Source organism: Ambystoma mexicanum, chromosome 3q (genome assembly GCF_040938575.1).
Source record: "Ambystoma mexicanum isolate Mex_15411 chromosome 3q, UKY_AmexF1_1, whole genome shotgun sequence".
Classification (NCBI taxonomy): Eukaryota; Metazoa; Chordata; class Amphibia; order Caudata; family Ambystomatidae; genus Ambystoma; species Ambystoma mexicanum.
Window position 1 is genome coordinate 188,540,855 of NC_090926.1, and position 23,950 is coordinate 188,564,804.

A 23,950-nucleotide genomic window follows, 5' to 3' on the forward strand; every position below is an offset into this window, starting at 1 on the left:
TGGGGTTCTCCAGCAACGGCGGCCGCCCTTTCGGAGCGGCGGAGGCAAACCGGGTGCCTCCAAAGGTTCCAGCGGCGGATTTTCCACCTAGCGTCAAGCGGCCCGTTCGTCACAGGAAGCTTACAGGGGACGAGGCAAGTCAGGCGGACCCCGCCGTCGTCGCCAAGGAGGACAAGGCGGCAAAGCCTCGAAGCAGGACTGAACCGGCCGTGGGGTCGGGCCTCCACCGAAGCACCCCGGTGGGAGGCCGGCTGGCGAGCTTCGTCAGCGTGTGGGAGTACATCTCCACGGACCGTTGGGTGCTGGATGCCCTAGCTCGGGGTCACGCGCTCGAGTTTCTAAAGAGGTGCCCGCGCGTCCCCCCTGTGGCCAGGAAAAAACATCACGTCCCTCAACTTCTCTTGGAGGTAAAGGCGATGCTCAAGAAGGGCGCCATCGAGCTTGTCCCAAAGAGGCTTCGGGGCTCCGGAGTTTACTCAAGATACTTCCTCGTGAAGAAGACGGGAGGATGGCGTCCCATCCTGGACCTACGACGACTGAACAAATTCATCAAGGCACAGAAGTTCCGGATGGTCACCCTCCAACACGTCCTGGGTCAACTGGTGGAGGGCTATTTCCTGTTGTCGTTGGATTTGGAGGATGCCTACTTCCATATTCCCATCCTAAAGGGACACCGAAGGTTTCTCAGGTTCGTGGTCCACGGGCGTCACTACCATTTCAGAGCCCTTCCCTTCGGATTGAGGTCGGCACCCGGGGTGTTCACCAAGTGCCTCGCACCGGTGACGGCGCAGCTGCGCCGAGAGGGGATCCACGTCTACCCCTACTTGGACGACTGGCTCATCCGAGCAAAGACGAAGGAGCTCGCCGTGGAGCACACGGCAAGGACCGTCCAACTGCTCACGGACCTGGGATTCTCCTTAAACTACGGCAAGTCCCACCTGGTGCCCGCGCAAGACGCACTGTTTCTGGGAACGAAGCTCGACACCGTGTCGCTTCTGGCCTCTCCGTCGGAGGAAAGGACGAGGGCCATCTTGGGCAAGGTGCAGCGGATGCTGGTTGCGGACGCGGCCAGGGTGAGGTCCATCAAGTCCCTCCTCGGAATGATGTCTTCTTGCATTTATCTCATCCGCCTGTGCAGGCTCCGGATGCGCCCGTTGCAGGAGTTCCTGGACGCGCGCTGGATCCAGACGACGGGCAGCTTCGAGGACAGGACCACACTCGATGAGAGTTTCCGACGAGCGATCCGGTGGTGGGGCACCCGTGCGCATCTGACGGCGGGCATGGACTTCCAGACCACCGGCCACCAGGAGACGGTGATCACGGATGCCTCCCTGGAAGGGTGGGGAGCGCACACCGAAAATCTGCACGCAAGAGGCCTTTGGCTTCCCTCCATATCGACGTCCTGGAGCTCCGTGCAGTGTTTTGGGCCCTCAGGTCCTTTCTTCCGTCCCTCAAGGGCAAGGTGGTGAGGATCTTCACCGACAACACCACCTCCATGTTCTACATCAGGAAGCAGGGCGGTACCAGATCCCCAGCCCTGTCCAAGGAGGCGCAGGATCTGTGGCATTGGGCCGTCGCCCAAGGGATGTTTCTGGTGCAGTTTCATCTGGCAGGGATAAAAAACACCATCGCCGACTCGCTCAGCAGAGAGCTGCGCTCGTGCCACGAGTGGGAACTACGACAGAATCTAGTGGACCGCCTCTTCCGACGGTGGGGCACACCCGAGATCGATCTGTTCGTGACGGCGACGAACTCCAAGTGCCGGAGGTTCGCCAGCAGGTTTCCCCAGCCGAGGAGCATGGGCGATGCTTTCTCGTTCCCCTGGGAGGGCCTGTTTCTATACGCGTTCCCTCCATTGCCATTGCTGATCCGGCTCATCAACCAGCTCAAGAGGTCACGGTGCAGGATGATCCTCGTCGCACCTGCGTGGCCGAGGCAGATATGGTTCCCGGACCTTCTGGACTTGTCAGCGTCCCCATCAATCAAGCTGCCAGTGGACGCAGATCCTCCATCACGACCCGAAGTCGCTGAACTTGCAGGCCTGGCTCCTGCAACGTTAGAGTTTGGAGGATACGACATACCGGCCGACTGCAGAGAGGTTCTTGCAAAGGCCAGGGCGTCCTCAGCTCTTAAATGCTATGGACACAAATGGAAGAGGTTCTGTCTGGTGCCACGCACAGAAGATTAACCCTCTACGGATTACGGCTCCCCAGGTACTGCTGTACCTTCTGACGCTGGCCAAGGCTGGACTGGCGCACGCGTCCATCAAGATTCATCTTGCTGCGATCTCCCGATACACCAGAACCACGGGGCGGATGTCTTTGTGGTCTCATCGTCTGGTGAAAGAATTCTTGAAGGGACTGTTCAGATCGTTCCCGCCGGTGAAGGCTCCGGCCCCGGCGTGGGAGCTCAATGTGGTGCTGACCAAGCTCATGGGACCTCAGTTCGAGCCTCTGCACTTGGCTCCGTTGAAGTTGTTGTCGTGGAAAACAGCATTTCTTGTGGCCATCACCTCCGCACGAAGAGTGGGAGAGATCCAGGCCCTTTCCTGCAAGCCCCCGTACTTGACCTTTCACGACACGAGGGTAGTGCTCAGGACGCACCCCTCCTTCATGCCCAAGGTGCCGTCGGACTTCCACCTCAACGAACCCTTGGTGTTGCCTGTTTTCTTCCCGTCGCCTTTGTCGCCGGCCGAAAGGACTTTGCACTCGCTGGATGTGGCTAGAGCGCTGAAGTTTTACGTGGACCGCACGAAGTGTTTTCGGAAGACGTCAAAACTTTTTGTGAACTTTGGACCTGTCAATCAGGGGAAGGCTCTCTCAAAGGCCTCCATTTCCAGATGGCTCTCCGGCTGTATCATGTACTGTCATCGGTTGGCAAACCGACCGCTGCCTGGCCGTCCGAGAGCCCATTCCAACAGAGCGGTCGCAGCTACCACAGCGTTCCTATCTGGTGTGCCCTTGCTGGACATCTGCAGGGCTGCTACGTGGAGGTCGACGCACACCTTCACGAAATTCTACTGCGTCGATCGGGATTCCAGGGAGGAGTCCAGGATCGGCCAAGCAGTGCTGCGCAACCTGTTCGCCTAAGGGTGAGCCTGGTGAGGAGGTAAGAATTGCTTAATGTTGAGTTGATGTAATGCTTGATGTTGAGCCTTTGCCACCTCCCGTGGTTGTGCATGTGTGTACTGCTATGTATTCTTTATTCATGAGCATGTGAATCCATGCCAGACCCCATGCTGGAGAAGGAACAAGTTACTTACCTGTAACTGTTGTTCTCCAGCATGGGTCTGGCATGGATTCACATGCGAACCCTCCCGCCTACCCCTCTGCGGCTCTTCACTTGGGGTCATACTGCCACTTCACGTGCTACCAAATTTGAAGATGGCTGCCAGAGGCGGGGCTTAGGTAGAGGGCAGTCATTGGCTGTGGTCAATATGACGCAGAGATCAGTGATTGCTTACTACTACGAAAGACAGATCAGAAACGAAACCGATACTGATTTTTTCTTTACCGAGGATTCCCAGCCTGACGACGGGGAATATTCATGAGCATGTGAATCCATGCCAGACCCATGCTGGAGAACAACAGTTACAGGTAAGTAACTTGTTCCATCCACATTACCATAGATAAAGGCAGGTGTGGTGAGGTCACATTTTCATCATCTGAACCAACCTCCATGCTGCATGGACAGAACACTGTGGTGAGGAAGCCAAATGCAAGATTCTGCTACTTCAGTAACTGAAAACCATTAGTGATCTAGTGCACAGAGTTGAACGTGCACTAGCAGCATATACCACCTCAACACAAAGTGCAATGTGCCTTTTTAAGGCATTTTTGAAAGGGGCAAAACGTCTATCTGCTGGTTGCACACCTAGGTCTAGGGTGAGATCGCAACACTGTGCTGTATAATCTCATGGGCCCTTCCCTCCCCCCACTTTGAACCTTGATGCAAAGCGTCTCTGAAATGACTCCCCTACAAAGTTGCTTTTAATAGCCATCACATTCATAGGGCGGGAGGTCTGTGAATTTCAAACTCTCATTAGATTTGCCCTTTGTAGCAGTACACTAATATCAAGTGGTTCTCAGAACACATTTCAGTTTTTGACCTACCTTATTCTAGGTTTCATGTCAGTCTATTGCATTTCCAGTTTTATGGCTCTGAACTGGAGTTCAACTTCCAAAGATGGCTGCTAGGTGGTGTTGTAATGTGACTTGGTCCAAATGGGTTATCCTACTTCAGATTTAGATTTTTTCCAAAGCTCACAAAAAGGGGGTGGAGGAGGGTGTGCTATATTCACTTGATTTGCTTGACGTTTTATATGGATAGAACAAATATTGCACAAAATGTGCCAGTTCTTGGTTTACTTCGCAAAAGATTAGCCAGTGATCAGTTACCAAAAAAAAATTGCAGGATGGAAACCAAAACAAGCATCACACAATTGATTGTAGACTGGATTAAAGAGTGCTGCAAATTGGCTTACAGCACACTTTCTTTCAATCCTACAACCCACTCTAGGTAGGGCTACGCTGGCATTGATTGCAAATGTCCTCCTAGAGGCCATTTGCAAGGCTGCCTCATGGAGTCTGGTCAGACGATTACACAACACTAAGTTCACAAGCCTCAGAATACAGACATTACTTAGCCAGTTATTTTCTCTATGGTTCGTATCTGTTAAGAATCTTATGCATCCTCTCCACATGGGGGCTCCGAAACAATCCACATACTACTCTTTTTCACTTAACTGACAACATACTCCTTGTTTATCTGACCGGGGGAGCGCAAGTCTTGGAATCAATCTAAGGATGTTGACCTGCAGAGAATCATGGATACTTGCACGTGTAGGGTAGGGATAAAATCACAGTTGTGCCCCTGTTGACGCCCTCTTTTAAATGACATGCTCTGCATAACCTGCCATGTAGGGGCTGGTCCACAGCATGGTCCAAGAACTGATGCCCAGTACGTCTTTCGGTGACTTAAAAGCAAGATCGGTCATATAGATTTATTTAGAATTGCATTATGATTCCTTAGTCAGTAAGTACTTTAAAGGGACAAAGCATTGACTGTTTCACGAGGGGCATGAAATACAGGAGACTAACTTAATAGGGCAGTAAGTCTGAAAATTGAGGCAAGGAGGGCCACCAAAATAGGCAATAAAATTAGAATTGCTGTGCTGGCCCTTACGAGGACCGGGTTCACCTTGATAGACAAGTCGAACTAATGTAACCACTAGTAGTTTCTGTAACAGATGACTTTCTTTGAACAAGTGAACTACAGTGATTTTGTTAAATTAACTCTTGGCAAGTGCATCAACCAATCAGGTTGCTTAAAACCTGGACTGAATCAAACAATCCAAGCCCAGATCCAGAGGAGGCATCCACTGGCTATCTTCCTTCCTGCTCTCCCCGTTCCCTACCAGACCCCACTTGCCTGCTGCTGTCCTTCTGCGTTGCACTTCACCTGCCTCCACGGTAATGAAAGAGGGGCTCTGGCCTGAGCCCGACCTCCATTTCAATGGTGCCATGTTGGGTGATGATGCCCTTGTGTGAATCAACAGATTGTGCGCTCGCTGTACCATGTACATCCTTAAAATGGGTGCTTATTGCTATTTTCAAAGTTGTACATTCTAACATTTCGGTCTTAATACTGAAATGTCCAAGTCCTTTGGGGGACACAGGTAAACCTTTTCAGTTCAGCTAAGTACCTTTAGCAGATCACTAATGAGTTAGGTGTTCAATTGTTCACCCTAGGAATACGTGGTGCCAAATCCCATAAGGATTACAGGAAAAAGTAGGGGTTGTGCTCTGTTCATCCCATAGTCCTATTCGGAAGGGCAACTAGCCATAGGAAATAAAGGGGATCACCAAGAAGAGTTGAAGCCCAGGGTTTTCAAATAAGCACGCCAGGAAGAGCTGGTTGAAGAGTCTAAAGCCAACTTGAAAGCAACGAGAGAAAACACATAGACAGGGTCACCTGGAAACTCCGTTACTCCCTAATTCAGAGTGCCCCTGCAGATGAAATGCACTTAGAATCAGGATGTCTGAACCCTGATACAATTACTTAAGGTGCTGGATTTGAAGAAATCGACCCAGAAATAGCAGGTGCAAAGTTGAGTTTGGATATCTGGTTTGTCTCTGGGTAGCAATGGTTGTACTCGAGCCCTCAACCCAGAAAGGATCCCGGCAGAAGGAGCAACAAGGAGGACACCTGAACAGAATACCTATGAGGCAAAAGCATCTGCATTGAGGTGAATGGAGGCACGTGCAAAAAAGACCCCAATCAAGGTTCCTGGACAGCTCATGGAGACCCAGAGGGGTAACCAACCAGCAAGAAACAGTCCTAAGATTATGGGGGAAATGGCAGGAGGTGATGGAGGTCCTCTGAAGAATGGAGCAAAGACAAGAAAACAGCATGCCGCTGTACTTCCATGCCAGGATAACTCTACTCCTTGGGCCAGAAGGACTTACCAGAGAGAGCGCACAGTAGAGGCAAAAATGTTGATGAGCCAACAACCAGGCCAGTCAGGTAGATTCCACCAGCAGAGAAGGGGCAGGGAACAAGAGCAACAGAGCGAGGGTCTAGCCAATATGGGCTCACCAGGGTGCACTGCAGCAGCCCATATTCAAATACCAGTACAGAACTGAGGAATGCATAGGGTTTCGCACTGATAATAGCTTAGGACCTGGTCAGAGACATTTACAGGCAAGCACACAAGTGCTGGCTGCCAGGTAATCAGATGGGCCCTAAAAACCGCCATGCAAGCTGGTCCCACCTCACTGATTATACTTTGGAAAGTCTGGAGGATGTAAAATGAAAAAAGAACCGACTTGGGCTCAGGATGAGCCTACGTTGTAAAACTGCCATTTTGGCCATACGTTGTGGTCCACAGACAAAGGAATTGGGCAAAATGAAAAAGAGCAGAGCTTAAAATGTATTTCTAACCTTTTGGATACCCCATAGGGGAAAAGGAATACAAATGTGGTAAGTGACTATACCCCTGGTGTTGCTGAATTGTAATTGCTGCTGCTGCCAGCCTACCCCAAAGTACACTTTTGCAGTGATCAAATTGAACCAATATTGACTACTAAATGAGGCATATCAGAATTTCAGAAATCAAAATCATATCAAATTGTTGCAGTGGAAGACCCTCTGGCAACAAAATATGTTGGTAAGGCAAGGAAGCAGCAACCTGTTTTAGGGGATTGAATATGGGGAACAGGAACCCCAAAAATGAAGTTATGCCCCAAAACCAGTACTACCTCTTCCATCCTGCTATCTATGAAGACCAGGAAGAAACACAGCAAACTAGTCTCCGTCACTAGGCTCAAAGTTTTACCACATCAGTCTGAGGCAGTGCTCCAAACCTTAATTATGAAAAACCCTTGGCAGCGACTCTTCCACAAATGCTACAAAATCAGGAATGCTACATAAGCTTCTCAAGTCAAGTCAGACTTCGTCTTCAAGCATATGGATTCCATCATTTGGTCTCCGTTAGAAGGTGACAGTAAAACGGTCTTCTACTGGACCCCAGCACAGCTGAATTGTAAGGACCTGGTTTGGATATGGCCATAAGTATGTACTCTCTCATTACTTCCTCATGGCCCTCGTAGATGCGTTCAGGGATATTGATAAATTAGTTCTGGATCCTCAACATGGCTTCTTTTATTACTGCATCTCACTTCCTTTACCTCCTCCAGATCCAAGTGTGGGGACCCAAACACTTGCGTGCTCTGTCCCAGGGAGGCAGACATTGTTGTGGACTTGGAACTCAAGCCATATATACATGAGGATTGTGTGATGAATCTTACAACTCGTACTTCCTCCCCACCACCCTTTTTTCTTGGTAGTGATGTCTGTAAACCCTCACGCAATTGACAAAATGGGCATTTCGGGAGCTTTGCTTTTATGTTTAACGATACCTTTGGTTAAACCCTGTCTTACTGTTGTGCCTCAGGGTTAGAAACCGGCTCAAGAAATGTGGAAAAACATCCTTTTGAGTCATGAACTATTGGTGCTCCTATTGAACCCTTTTCTAGTTGCATGCAATGGCCCTGCTCAGTGTGTTGTGGTCATGGCAACTTTATCTGGTTGTAACTGGCCCCTCCCCCTCCCTCCTCCGACAATGTTATTTGTAAAGCACCAAATGTTCAAGATTATCCTTCTACAGTGAATGCTCTTTGTGAAGCCATCAAAGCTTTAAAGAAAAGTACAGCAAGGTATTTTCCTCCCATATTGACAGTGATATGTGGAATGTCACTGCAAGACAATATCAGCCACATGAACACTTGAGGTTAGCAATACCATAATGGCCATCTATAGCAATTATCTGCTGTACTAGTTTGGCTGATACAACCTTCTCACAATAAACGGCAGTTCCAGAAGCAACACCCATGTTTCTCCAGCATTGGATCTTTCATGGATTCACATGCTGTGTATATTTCCTGTCAGCCTGGGAAACCTCAGTAACTTTAACTTCACGTTTTGCTATGGAAAACTTTGACAGTTTAGTGTCCCTTTTTGGATGCTTTAGGCTACACCATTAGGATGTCTGATGTAAATGGCCCACGGCTTCTCTCCGGATTTCAACCATCTCCAAACTGTTGGGATCACCTTGTGTTTCTCTTTGTGTTTTGCATGTGCGTTCTGTATCCGGCCAGTTTGTAATCTGTGGCCCAGAAAAAAAATCTGTTTAGGCCTTGTGCTACCTGCGGCCTAAAGGTCTTCGAAGGGGATGGCCATACGGACTGTCTGTACCCCCATCATTCGGCGATGCCTGCAAGATATGCCAGGGGTTTTTGCAGAAGACCTTAAAAGACTGTAACCGCTGGCTCAACTGTTGGCTAAACAAGGGCACTTACCCGGCTTTGGAAATGTGTTCGGCCCGGGGGAGCCAGTCTTTAGTGAGGGCGGAGAAAGCCCCTGAGCACAGACTAGCGGCATCGGCAGAACCCCCCGCTAAGAAGCAACGGACGGAGTTGCCTATGACAGAGGTGGGGAGAGGTATCGTCTACGTCCAGGTCGCATCATTCGAAGAGGCGAGTGGTTCCTTGCTATCCAAGTCAGATCGGCCTGACCAGTCCAAGGGGTCTGGTGATATGCCAGAGAAGTCAAAGGTGTCGGACAAAGGACAGGCAAAGCCAAAGGAGTCTTCCTCGAAGCACTCGTCATATTAAGCTCATCATAGGTGCTCGTCCTGCTGGGATTCTTCGAAGCACCGTTCCGGTGGTTCTTCCAGAAAGTGTGGGTCACCAGTGAGGGCTAAGACCGTGGAGGCCACGGTCCCGACGATGAGAGCATCGACTGATGTTATCTCGTCAACGGTGGTGGTGCAGTCTGCTTTTCTGCCGTCGACAGTGGTGTCTGCTCCGTCCAGGACTGTGACTGACAGTGGTCCGCTGTTGTCATCGACGCAGATGGATTCGGAAGGCTTGTTGCTGACGGGTGGACCGTGGCAGTCTGCCGGCTTTGAGCCCATGCTTCCTGTGAACATTCTGCAACAAGAACCGGCTGCATATTCCGTTTCCTCTGAAATGGAGGAGAAACATGAACTGCTTTTCGATCCATCAGCTCTTGGTCTGCAGTGTGCACGGCCGTCGACGTTGAATGGGGTGGGGGCTGGGCCGCCCCTTTGCCCGTTGATAAATCCTCAATCCCTGCTATCCTTGCAGGTGCCCAACAAGCTCCAGTCATTGTTGGGGTAACTGGATGCAAGGTTGCCACCGCCTCAGTTGGTCGGTTCCGGTGGTTGGAAGCATGCCTGGTGAGGCCCCTAGGAAGCCGCCTCCGGTGCGGTTGCCATTGCCAGTGGGATTGGACCATCCATGAAGTCATCCTGAAGATGGGGAATTGCCTGATTCGGATCCAGAGTGCTGCGTGTGATGCTTGTCTTTGTCGCCAATGAGGGATGATTTTTTTTTTTTTTTTTTTATTTTAATTCTTGTTACGCACCACATGCCCGTTGGCCTCAGGGCACACAGAAAACGAAAACAAGTCAAACATTAAAAGACTGAAGGAGAGGAAGTGTGGAAAAGTTGTAAAATTACTCTGTTAAAAAGGCGAATCTTTATAGCTCTTAAAAAGAGGGTAGTTCTGAACCTGGCGTATTGCAGGTGGAAGTACATTCCATAGGAGAGGACCCTGGAAATCGAGAGATGTACCTCCTAAATTTAGCGATTTTTGAATCTGGGGAAGCAAGTACTCTAGCAGTAGAGGAACAAGGGTTCCTGCCAGTTGTCTTGACTTTGATGCGTTCTGACAAATATAAGGGACCGCTTAAGGACACACACTTGTGTCATTTTAACACTTTGGCTTCCGGTAAAACACAGAATAAATGTAGTTTCTTTCTGTAGGTGGAAATGTGAGTGTGGCGCGATTGGTTAAAGATGGTGCACACAGCATTATTCTGAGCCTGGGATACGGATCATGAGGTGGAATAGCCCAGTAGCCCGGCACAACCACCTGCGCCGGATGATGTTGGGGCGTTCCACACCATGATGGTGAAAGAGTGTGAAGAGTTTGGTCTGGCTCTGAGGAAGAAAGTAAGGACTGATTTCTCTTCATCCATATGGGAAAGCGACAGAAGGCAGTCTTCTCGGTTCCGTTTCATGGCCACGTGTGGCAGGAGGGCTTGCGCACGATCAGCCACCAGTTTTCTGAGCCTGCAGTGAAGGGCCGTCTAGAAAAGAAATTAAAGGCTCCTGAGTCCACCCCAGATGTCTCTTGTCGCAGTCTGTGCCCGAGTCGGTTTCGACAGCGCCTAGACCTAAGGCCAGGAGCCTACACAAATGTCACGCCCTGGACAGTGAAACCAGGAAACAGGACGCGTTTGGGAAGAAGGTCCTGATGGTGGGGGCTACTACAGTAAAAGCTGCAAATTCCTTGGTCAGGTATTATAGGGAGATGTGGCACAGGCTGGCCCCGATTCTAGATCATCTCCTGGAGCAACACTGCAAAGAGGCAATGCTGTTGGTTCGAGAAGGGGAGGAGGCCTCCAACCACAGCATCAATATTGCAGTGGAACTGGCGGAGTCGGGGTTTAAGCAAATCAATTATGGTGTGGTGCTCTGATGGCAGGCCTGGCCGAAGTGTACGGATTTTCGTTCAGAAGTCCAGTATAAGGTAATCAATATGCCCTGTGAGGGTGAGCACTTGTTTGTGGAGAAGATGGATGAGGCCCTGAAGGGGATGGAAGAGGATACTGAGACAGCAAAGTCTTTAGGTTCCCTGAAGAGTGGCTGCCCTTTTTGCTCCTTTCTGGCTTTTCGTGGAGCATCTGGTAATGCCCGGTTTGCCTCCTCCAGAGATCGAAGTTGCATGCGCTCCAGCTACTCGTCGCAAGGCTATAGGCGCTCCGTCTCGTCTGCTCAGAAGAGAAGAGCCTTTCAAGCTCGGTGCACGAAAGGTTCACAAGCCTGCTATACGGACAATCTGCTGGGGGGCAGTGTGGTGAACCATGTGGACGAGTGGCAATTTATGTCAGATCGCTGGGTGCTGGATACAGTACGTCTCTGCCACTTGAAGTTTCGGTGTCCTCCGGTCCCTCTTCCGCGGGTGTATGTGGCACAGCCGCATCTTCCAGACTTCCGGCAGGAGGTGGTACTCATGCTAGTGAAAGGGGCTAAAGAACCAGTTCCGGTTGCGGAGCAGGGACAGGGTGTGTACGCCCGATATTTTGTTGTGAAAAAGCCCGGTCGCAAGTGAAGGCCTATTCTAGATCTTCGGGCACTAAACAAGAATCTGCAACGCCTAAAGTTCAAGATGCTCACACTTCAGGATGTCATCCGCTCGGTGCAACCAGGTGAATTCCTGGTGTCGTCGGATCTGCAAGAAGCCTACTTTCACATCCCGATGAGGCAAAAACACTGCAAGTTCCTTCGTTTTGTGGTCGGAGAGGATCATTACCAGTTGCTGGTCCGCCCGTTTGGCCTGAAGTCATCTCCCAGGATATTTACAAAGTGTCTGGCTCCGGTGGCCTTCCCTTCCTCCGCAGGGAAGGCCATCATGTGCACCCCTACTTGGACGATTGGTTGGTAAGGGGGTGGTCGCCAGAATGGGCAAGGGAGTCTCTCATGGCGACCATGGGCCTGTTGCAACAGCTGGGATTTGCCGTCAACTTCGAACAATCCTATTTGACGCCATCCAGGAAATTGGTGTTTCTCTGGGTGCAGTTTCGTACCCAAGACAACATGGTAAAGCCTGCCAGTGAGAGAGTGGTGAAGTTGCCGTCCAAAGCTGGCGAGTGGGGACTGGGTACAGTGATCTCCATTCAAAGTTACATGTCGATGTTGGGGGCCATGGCATCATGTATCCGGCTCCTTCCCAATTGCCGCCTGTTCATAAGACCAGTGCAGGAATTTCTTGTAGAGAGGTGGTCGCAGAGTCCAGGGTTATGGTCAGACAAGCTGGTGGTAGACGAGGGGTTGGTGGAAGCCCTTCGGTGGTGGACTTACAGGACAATCGCATACGTGGCATGCCCCTGCTGGAACCAGAGTTTCAGTTCATGATCGTGACGCACGTTTCCCAGGCAGGGTGGAGGGGGGCGCACCTCGACAAGTTACAGGTAGGGGGCCTATGGTCTCGGGAGTAGACGTCCTTGAATAGCTATGTGCTTGAATTGAGAGCGGTGCACTGAGCCCTGAAGTAGTTTCTCCCGCGCATCCGAGGAGCAGTGGTGAGGGTGTTGACTTACAATACCACCACAATGTTCTATTTGAGGAAGCAGGGCGGCACGCATTCCAGAGTCCTGTCAAAAGAGGCGCAGGAGTTTTGGCATTCGTCTCTGGCTCCAGGGATCCATATTGTAGCTTTCCATCTGCCAGGGGTTCTGAATGTTCAGGCAGACACGCTCAGCAGAGATGGCAGTCAGCTGCACGAGTGGCGGCTGAAGATGCAGCAGGGGGCAAGAATCTTCTGACGGTGGGGTTTCCCCCAATAGACTTGTTCGCTGCGATGGAAAACAGTGTTTGGAGTTTGCCAGCAGAGGGGCTCATACGTAGTCAAGAGGGGACACGTTCTCGTTCCCATGAACGGACCTTCGCTTATGCGTTTCCACTGATCCGGAGGACCATCCAGTGGGTACCGGTGCAGGGTGATCTTGGAAGCCCCGTTCTGGCCCAGGCAGATGTGGTTTTAAGATCTCCTTCACCTAGCAGTGGAAGAGCCGGTTCGTCTAGGTGCGGACCAAGAGCTCCTGTCTCAGGACGATGGCAGAGTGTGGCACCACGATCCAGCATCTCTCAGCCTGGCAGCGTAGCTCCTGACCACTCAGTTTGGTCATCTAGGTATCTCCCGGGAGTGTCGCCGAATCTTGGAGGCAGCAAGGGCCCCTTCTACCAATGTATCGTATGGTCAGAAATGGGCAAGATTCTGTGCCTGGTGTGAGGGTCACCCAGGAGTACAGCCATTGGTTGTCTCTCCAGCACAGGTTCTTACGCCAGGCCCCCTCGCGCATCTTCCAAGGTGCATCTGGTGGTGATTTCTAGGTTCACGAGAAGGCGCCATGCTGCTCCTCTTGTTTAGTGAACGCTTGGTTAAACATTTTTGGGAAGGACTGTTTCGGACATTACCCCCCCCCCCCCCAGAGAAGCGGTTTGCACCTGTGTGGAGCCTCAATATGATTCTCTGCTCTGATGAAACCTCAGTTTGACTTTGAACCCATGTCGACTGCTTCTTTGAAGTTCCTCTCGTGGAAGGTTGCATTTCTAGTGGCAATTACCTTGGCCAAATGGGTGTCGGAATTGCAAGCACAGGTCATTGACCCGCCTTATCTGAGGTTTCTGAGGGACAGGGTTCTCCTGGCTGCTACCCTCATTCTTTGCTACTGCGTCCACACCGGCAGAAAAGGCCCTTCATTCTCTGGACGTTAAGAGGGTGCGAAAATTTTATCTGAACCGTACCCAAGACTTCCGGAAGTCGAAGCAGCTGTTTGTGGCATTTGGTCCCTCCAACAAGGGGCAGTCTATTTCCAAATGAGGACTTTCCCGTTGGGTCTTGTCTACAATTTCATTTTGTTACGCAAAAGCTGGCGAGACTTTGAGGGGCACTCCAAAGGCTAATTCTACATGGTCCACGGCGTCATCGGCGGTGCTATGATCTGGTGTACCACTTGTGGACATTTGCCAGGCGGCTTCCTGTGCGGTGCCGCATACCTTCACCAGGCACTACTGTCTGGGGCAGCAACTTGTGGAAGATGTGCAGGTAGGACGGGCAGTCCTCCAGCGCCCGTTTCAGTAAAGTAGGCCCCGCAGCTTCGGGGGTTTTCTATATTACTCTGTCACTTGCTGGGTTTTTATTGTCATGCATGTTAAAGGGTGTTATTTGTTGGTTTGCCTATGAAACACCGCCACACGTTGGTCATTCTGCTATGTAATCTATTCACAGCAAGTGAATCCATGAAAGATCCACTGCTGGAGAAGGAAGTAGTTTCTTACCTGTAACTCCATGTCTCCAGCTTTGGTATCTTTCATGTATTCACAAGTGCCTGCCGGCCACCCCTGCAGGTAAACCTTGGGTCGTGTTCCCTCTACTTTGGAGGTAAAAATCTGAAGGGAAGCCAACGGGGGGCGGGGCTATTTATATCGGACGTCCTATTGGTGTAGCCTATTGCACCAAAAAAGAGCGTTGCTTGATTGGACACTAAAGTGTCAAAGTTTTCCATAGGATAACTCTTAAGTTAAAGTTAATGAGGTTTCCCAGCCTGATGGGAAATATTCACAGCATGTGAATCCATGAAAGATACCAACGCTGGAGAAATGGAGTTACAGGTAAGAAACTTCTCCCTTAATCTAGACCAGCCACAGCCAAACAGCTTCTTCAGTCCAATGGCCTCTCCCACTTCTTTAACCTCCTTCATAAGAAGCCAAGCTTGTTGTAATTACTTGGGCCTCATGCAAGTGATTCCAAGACACAATGTCCTGACTTCTGTTCACTCGAGCAAGCATTTAGTCCTTCAAACATACACATTTCCTAGCAAGACTCCAGGTCAGAGCTATGTTCAAACCACCCAAGCAGAAACCCATACCTCCTTTCATTCTGTGACTGTCCTTTTTCCTTTTACCTTTTTACTGCCATTGGTGTTTCTCACATCTGTTCCTGAGGCTTTAGTTATTTCAACACTCCAATGTCTTGTTGGTCACACGGGTAAATGGCCTTTGGCTTCATCAAAATGGTTTACTAGTGTGGATCCTGTGTGTAAAATAATAGTGACCAATATTTGTTCATTTTCTTACGTTTTGTACTTAAGGAAATTGGTCAGTATACTTAGGGGGGAGCAGACGTGTGTATTTGTGTGTGTATGTTTAGACTTTAATTAGAAAAAACTGGTAGTCCCAAATGTGTAGTTCATGGAACCTTTTTGTGCATGTGCGGAAATGCTGCATATGTGCATATCAATAAATTATGACATACTGATTGACAGATGTATTTCCCCCAGAATCTTTGTGCTTAGCAACACTTTCTTTTTTTTTTCTTCTTTTTTTTAATAATGTTCAACCCAACCAAAAAAAATATTGGAAAGTAGACTCCTCCTTCCTGCTGTGTTGCCCAGAAGAGCTTCCAGAAAATAATTACTTGAGTTTTCTTTGTATTGGAAGCAGAAAAGTAATATCCACTTTATTCATATGTTATTAAAAAATAAAGCAATAATGACGAGGCTGGGTTCAATTATTTCCATGATACCCAAAGTTTGAACATAACCCATGAATATTATGTGTGCAGTTGTTCACTTGCCTTTGCTGAAAGTGCTATATAAATGCAAATACTGGTTATGGTTCTCGGAGATGCTAAACCAGATGTAGCACTTATGGACTTCAGAAGAAGTTTCTGGTTTGGGGTAGCCTATCTTTGGGGAACCTAGCAAAAAGCTGGTTAAATTATGTGCCCACTAGGGAGTCCAAGGGCTGCAGATCTCCTTGCTCCCAAATGGCTGGCCACGACCGATCGTAGAACCCGACACTTTAGAAAATCTGCAATTAAAGAGCACTCGTAGACTGCCTCCCACACAAAGCAGCGTCACTGGGAGATGCTTCCATTTGTGTTCTGCCCCCTGGTTACCTTTAGTGTAGGAATAACTTGTATCTAAAGGTTTTATCCGAACATTCTGGTCTCCAGTAGTGCACAAATGGGTTCAGAGCCAAGTTTCCCAAAACACTGGTTTCTGGCTCATCTCCTTTTGAGGGACAATATACTGTTTAGGACTGAGGATTTTGGAAAACCCAATCTTCTGTCTCTGTACATCCTAGGGAATTCTCCAATGAGTATCTGATTGGCAGACTAAAAAGTTGTATTTAGACTGGCAATTCCTTTAAACAAGCGTTTCTTTTGGGCCTCCCCTAGACATGACATTTTAGCTGGAAAGATGATGTACAATATTTATTCCCATGGATGTTGAGTGTAGGGATACTAGACATAGTTAGATGTTCAAGGAGGTTTTGTCCGGGTTCCTGTAAATATTGACCCTCCTAATATCCCTTAGCATAATATATTTTCTGAGGAAATAGATATCTGGGCATACGGCCACTGAATTTTTATTTATAGCTTTTGTGTACAGATAATGCTATAACCAATGTAATAATGGTGTACACAATTCATAGTCTTTAAACGTACCATAAACCAGTTTAGACATAACCTGCATCAACATAACTGAGTTATGGCTTAAGAAGGAAATACAAGACATGCCAAACCTCCATGGAGCCCTTAACATTAACAAGCTACAGCTGAGCACAATCCAGAGAATCAAACATGTACAAGACAAACACTGAACACATAATAAAAGAAATTATTAAATAAAAACAGAACATCACATGACTTGGAACAAACCGAGGCTAATCATACAGTTAATTGAACGCTGACCATATTTCATCATGTGGGAGAATTCTCCCTCTTCCTGTATGACTTTCTCATAGTTGGAAAGGAAGAAAGGATAAGCGAGTCATTCAGCCAGTCATGAGTTTTTTCCTAGTTTTCCAAAGTTTTAAGATTTGCTTGTGAGCTAAAACAAGCACTCTTACAATCCAACGTGTAGTACCAAAAGTAACCCCCACGTCATGTCCCCCTAAAATTATCATAGAACATCCAGGATTTCTTGGAATAGTAATGCTACCCACTGGGTCTGCCCTGTCAAGCACACCCATCCAGAAATCGTCAATCATTGAACAGTCCCATAGCATATGAGGGTCCCGCTCACTTTCCCACATCCCCAGCAGCGATCATTGTCTAGGAGGCCCAAAAAATGCATCTTTTCAGGCGTCCAGTAGAACCATCCCCGAATGTTTTGCTGTACAATGCGTTGATTAAGATCAGTTTTGCCGAAGCAGGACGTTTAGTTGCCTCCTCTGATTTGCCGTGGAACAAATCATGACCCAATTCAATGGACCATTTCTGTCGGTCTGTCCCAGCCATCGGTTATTTCAATCCCATTTGGCATAAGCCTAAAAAACATGCATACCTTTCGGGCGGAGTATCGAACATCGCACATAACCCTGGTCTGCCTGCCAAGGGAACCCCTGTTTAAGGAATTCTCTCAGACAATAACTTGTATACGTTTTAGAAACCCTTCCTATCCCTTGCTTGCAAATTGTATTAGTTACATAAAATATCAAAACGACTCAAACTGTCATCATCTAACAGATCATTTAGCTCTAAAATACCTTTTACTGATCCACCTTTTTGAATATAGCGTCTTATGTATTTGAGGAGCTGGATTGTTCCACAGGGAGGCATTTTTATGCAGTCACACACATTGATCATTCTCCTTCAACCAATATCTTAAATGTGTGTTATATAGTTGAAAGTAATCTAATAGTATGCAGTGGTTTAAACATAGTATAGAGATTGGCAAGCTTGAACTGCAAAACTGTTTGGGCTTCCATCAGTAACCACAGTGGCAAAGTCTCCTCATTGTTATCAAAATACATTTTCAGCTTTTTAAGTATGACGCCTTTATACCTGTCCAGGTCAGGGAAACAAAGCCCCCTTTGCTGCATCATGGGCTAAAATATATTGTGCAAATCTTTTTTTATCACTCCACAAAAAATCTTTAAAAACCTTGTCCTTCCTATTTAACAAAGGGTAGGTGCAGTGATTGAATGAAAGAGGGCTTTAGGAAGTAATGCCGTTTTAAGCATGACTGAATTTACAAATTACTTGTTTCATAGCAGCTACCACCTTATTGACCTTAACCTCAACGATTCTCTTTAAATCATGAACCAAAGTAATTCTTAAATACTTCACACTATCATTAATTATACCACTTGCAACTCCAATCAAAGCAAGTTCTGAGACATCTGTCAGGCAGCGGGAATATTTTGTTTTAAACCAGTTTATTTGATGTCCCTACAACTTTTCCACTGAATCATAAATATCTCGTAAAACAGAACCACATTCTCAAGGGTTTCGAGAGTAACAACTAAGTCATCCTCCTAGGCCAATACTTTAATGTCTACAGCTCCAATCCTCACTCCACTGAGATTTGGATCCTGTCGTAGGAGCGCCATCAAGGGTTGTAGAGCAATATTAAATAAAAAGGACAATGGGCAACCCTGCCTTGTAACTCTATGTAGTTGAAACTCTGACAGTACATCATTAACCCACATTTTTGCTACTACACCACTATGCAAATAGCGTCCCATTTTCACAAGTGTCTTTAAAGCCCCTCTTGTGTAATGTAAATTCTAGAAGGGTCCAGTTAACGCGATCAAATGCTTTTTTCAGCTTAAAAATAAAATCAAAGCTGCCTTGTGATCGCCATCAAATGTATGTCCTAATATATGAAAAAACGTCCTGATGTCATACCCATATCTCTAATGAACCAGTCGGTGACGCATGCATCACATCTGTAATGGACATACTCATTCTATTTGCATAAACCTTTGCCAGGATTTTTATATCCACATTCAGTAATTAGATTGGACGATAATTTTCAAATTTTGAGGGATCTCTACCAAGCTTGAGGATGAAGGCAACTCATTGTAACACACAATTCCCCTCTGTTCAATAGGCAAATATACAAGTCACATAGTATCTGTGATATGCGCTCTGGAAAGTTGTGATCGAACTCAACAGGCAATCCATCCAAACCCAGAGATTTACCCACTTGCAACTGATAGTTTATGATACCTCGTTAACCGATATCTTTCCCTCCAATAATAAACTATTCTCTCCTGACCATGTTGGTATTAAAGAATCTGTCCAGGTCACTATAAATTGGATTCAAATTTTCAGTATATAAAGACTCCTAAACCTTAAAGCAATCAAAAATGTCCTCATTAGTTATAAATGATGGTCCATCACCTTTAACAATATTTGTGACCACACACTGGGTCTTATAAAGGTCTAGCAAATAACTTCACCACTCTGCCAGAAAGCTTGCATAATAAAAAAACAAGCCTTTCTCTGCAACCTAAACTCAAGACGCCTTCAGTCTAACATATTCCAGTCTATCACTCACTCTTCGAAGTAGCAAATTGTTTTTGTGCCCTCAACATTGCTTTTTTTCAAGGCTAAAATCTCTGGCAAGCCTAGTTTCTGCATCAAAGACCAAGCCTCCTTTCCTGACTTCAAGTAAGAAGTTTCAATCACCACCAGATGGACTGCCCACCTGATTCTTTGAAAGTGGGAATGGGCTTTCCTAGTTCCTTGTCGGCAAGAAGCGGGTGGTATCCAAAGTTAATGTGCAGTGTCGCCCAGACGCTAGGAAGGGCTACCACAGCATCAGTGAACAGGTATGAGCCCCACTGCTGTCCGTCCCCACTGCTATGTGTCATTTTATAATGTGCATATCGCATGTACGAAGGAGCCTTGCCCTATAAATAATTGACCTCAAATTACTTGATTTGTCTAATCAGGTTGGACCATCCCCCCCCCCCCCCCCCCTCCTGAAACCTTGATGTTGATCAACCATCTTTCACCACTGCCTTTCCTCTCATTTCCCTACTACAGTTTTGTGTTAGCTATTGTACTGTAAAATCGCTTGACTTGTTCCTCTTGTCTTTAACAGCCTCGTGAATTATGCCTCACTGCATGGAAATATCTACTGTAAACCCCACTTCAACCAACTCTTCAAGGCCAAAGGAAATTACGATGAAGGCTTCGGGCATAAACAGCACAAGGAGCTTTGGTCTGGCAAAAGTGAAAATGAGGAATCTGTAGAGAATGTGGGCCAGGCATCAAGTGAAATCGAGACCTCTCATAACCCAGGGGTAGAGGAGGCTCCAATAGCAAAAGTGGGTGTTTTGGCAGCATCCATGGAAGCAAAAGCAGCAGTGTTTTTGGAAAAAGAAAAGCAACCAGAAACAAAGAAATTGCGCATTGCCTGGCCGCCTCCACCAGAGCCCACCAGCCCTGGAAGTATCTCCGAGGAGAACATCAAGGTTTTCAAACCCAAGTGGCCTCCAGGAGATGACCTCCTCAAAGATGATTCCAAGGAAGATGGAGACTTGAAAAAGCTGCGAAGAAGCTCATCTCTCAAAGAAAGAAGTAGACCTTTTACGGTAGCGGGTGGGTTAAAGCCAGTGGTCACTGTGCGCAACCACAAGGAGACAGAAAGGTTGCCCTCAACTGGCAAGAAAGCAGTGAACTTATCTGGAGACGAAGACGACCACATAGCAAATACTAGGAGAGAAGAAATGGAAACTGAAGAACGAGCGGTTAACACCTTGAAGGCTCATAAAGAGGATGTGAGAATTACGGGGGAGCCACTGGATTCACAAGAAGGGGGTATTCTTAATGAAACTGGAGACATCCATTTTTTAGCAAATGTAAACCGGAAAGATGATCCACAGGGAGACTTAGTTGTAGGACTGGAAACCTCACTGAAGAATGATTTTACCACCAAGCCTCTTACCTCTTTGAGTATGGAGGAGATGAGCACTACCAAGGAGTTGTCCCCACGGCAGGATCGCAGCTCTCAAGATGTTGGCTTCTGGGAAGGTGAAGATGGTGAAGAATTGTCAGTTGAAGAGCTAATCAAAAGGAATCGGTGTTATGAAGATGAGGATGATGATACTGATGAAGAGTGAGTGTCATGTTGAACGCTTCACATTGTTGCTGATCCCTACATTGGTGTTCTTGCTCTCTTCCTTTGTGATCGTGGTGCTTTGCTCTTTATTTCTATGCACCAGGACAGATGTCTTGTGTTGAGCACTTATGGTGTTTAAGTTGCAGATGAAAAGAAGATCCAAGGGACAGTTTTGAACGGGACTCAGATGTTGCCCACCTCTTGGTTCCGGACAGTCTCCAAAACAGCAATGCAGATTTGTGCTAGGCACTGTAATGTGCCCAACATCAGTTGTAGACTCTCACATTAGTTTACAGCTGTCTTTTTAACATGCTTTTTGTATAAAATGACTTGGTAATTCTCAAGGTTTTGCTATGAAAAGCATTGATAAAACAAAAATGAATCCGCAAAGTTATGAGATTGGAAACTACAGTAAGTAGTTTCTTGTGACTATTACACGGTGACTATTTGGTATCAGCTAGGACTTTCTTTTGTAAGAGTGGCTTTTAATTTAGTCCTGGCATTGGCCTGTGGACTTCACTGTATTTCGATTCGCAGTCTCCAGAACACTGGCTTTTTATAACCACCCACTGCCTTTCTGCAAACACTATCCTAACAAGAATTGGATGCAATTTCAAACCGATCAGAAAAGCAGCATGCACTTTACCACCTCTGGAGGACTTCAACACTAATCAACATGACAGGTGGCCAACTTTTATTTTATGGCAAGTACCCAGCATGCCAATGGATCATGGGTAACTGATACATCCTCAACATGCTGGCTTGTGTTTGGTTTCAATTTTAATTTGCTTGGAGCCTTATTGTAACTGGAATTGTTAACATAAAACCAACATCTGGTGCACAGTAGGGTGAGACACCAGGAAATGGAATATGTCTTTCAGGTTTCGAAATGTGCTTATTCTGGGTTCCTGATGCTAACATCCTGTCACGAATTTGCCCGGTATTTACGATTGCAGATGATGTAGGGAGAACCATTGCAGACCATATCATTCTATCTGAAACTTTGACATTCCACTATTTTGCTGCTGATGGGAGTGTTCTGCTCTGTTTTTATTTCATGTCTTGTAATACTGAACTGTTTATTCTGTGACGTTTTCAATGGTGGTTTAAATGTGACTCTTTAAAAAAAAAAAAAAAAAGAAACAAAAACAATTCTGCCTGATTGCAATTGAACGTTTGTGGAATAATTTCGAGACTCAATGCATATGGTTTGAGAATTCAACTGGTGGATCAGAGAAATTACTTGATCTGGTTAATGTTTTTTCTTAAGTATTTTTATAGTCATTTTACCCGTCACTGCTATTTAAAAAAGGGGGAGGAGTAAGCAGCTTAATTTTTACTTGTGCAATTCCTGTACATTTATCTATTTTGAATTGAATGTGTAATATATTCTTTCTTACCTGTCCTGCAGAGTATACACCATTTTTATTCTCAATAAAGCAAAGCTTGGTGGTGACGAGGCTTAATAATAAACCTTTTGAGGTTAAGTCTGAATTTTGTGTACAAGTGTATTTAAAAAAGTAATTGCCTGCTGTGAACTACCTTTCGATTAAAGTAAAGCTTGGGTATGGAGCAGACATCCTAGAGATGGTAGTTTCTCTGACTCGGTCTTGTGATTGAGTGATGGTTATAGCAGGACTTCAAAGGGGAGCAACCAGCAGCATCTCTTCTGTTAACTGAACAGGGAGCAGTGAAGTGTAGGTCGAGCCAGCTAGTGTACAAAGGCTATACTGCCATAACCTGAAGCACTTAGAAATTGGTTGAAGTACTTCTGAGTGAGATGTAGGGCCTTGTTACGAGGCTGGTGGTAAGGGGTTAACAGTGCCGTTAACCCCTTACCGCCGCATTACGAGGTCCCTTAGCGGGTTCCCCTAAGGCCATCTGGTAAAACCATCCGTCCTTAGCGGGAGCTGCTAAAGGACCAGCCAGCTAATAACAGGCCCGTTATTAGCTCCCTCCCCATTCCCATTGAGCCCTATGGGGGCTTGAATGGGGATGGGTATTTTGAATGGGGACTTACCGGCTCCTCCAAGGTTGGAATGACCCGTAAGTCCCCATTCAAGGAACCCGGACACGACTTAGGAGGCAGCCATGGCGCTAATAGAACCGTGACTACCTCCAAGCTCGTAATGACGCCCGTAGACTTGACCTTAGCAGACCAAATGGTTCAGAGCTGGCAGTTCCAGGGTTTTGCTCCCACCACCCCATCACACGGTTGCTGTCAAAATCAAGTTGTAATGGGTGAAAACATAGTGGATAAGGTGGATGAGGTTGGTGTCCTTTTTTGACCCGATAATGTGACAGTGGTGTACAAAAATGTGATCTATGCCTGGTGTAAGATTTTACTCCCCCCTACCCCTCTTGGGGTGACAAGTGATCACATCAAGTGATATTTTACATTTTTTCTTGCAGGAAGTGCTTCATTGAAATGTTTTTTTTTTTAACTACTTTTTTTTTTTTATCCCTATGGCTTGAACATTGCACGACGTGCTCAGTCATATTTTACTGCGGTTTAAATATTCATTCGAGGGGATTGGGTCCTCCGACGTATTACATATCTGACAGGTAATGTCCACAGCTGTGCTGCTTCAGAAAATCTTTGGCATCTGCGTCCTGCGTCGATGTCGATGCGCCGTCCCCGAGGACCTCCTCAGACGGCCGACGTCACCTGATGTGATAAGTAGGACGCACGACGCCCATAGCCTCAGTTCCGTTTTTTCCGCGGACATGTTCGCTTCGTGAATCTCGGTACGCCTCGACTCGGAGTTGCCATCGGCGCCCAGGTTGTTGAGAGACACGCTCGGAGCTCCGGCTTCGAGGATTGTGTCGACGCCGCAGATGCTGCAGGCGTTGCAGCTGACGTTGACGCCTTTTCTGTCAATGCCGACTCAGTCAACGCCTTTCGAGGCGGTGGTGTCGGAGGGGGCCCGTGGCACG

At 47.3% G+C, this 23,950-nt stretch overlaps 1 protein-coding gene across 4 annotated transcripts in view; it reads left to right on the top strand.

Annotated features, from left to right (window-relative positions):
• LIMA1 (LIM domain and actin binding 1) overlaps positions 1 to 22,486 on the top strand; it is a 513,666-nt gene extending 491,180 nt beyond the window's left edge. For all 4 annotated transcript variants that reach the window (XM_069653458.1, XM_069653461.1, XM_069653459.1 and 1 more), the window contains one exon: positions 19,994 to 22,486. In XM_069653458.1, coding sequence (XP_069509559.1) covers positions 19,994 to 21,014 — 1,021 coding nt within the window. In that variant the 3' untranslated portion in view covers positions 21,015 to 22,486. The remainder of the gene's footprint in view (positions 1 to 19,993) is intronic.
• Positions 22,487 to 23,950: the final 1,464 nt, after the last annotated feature.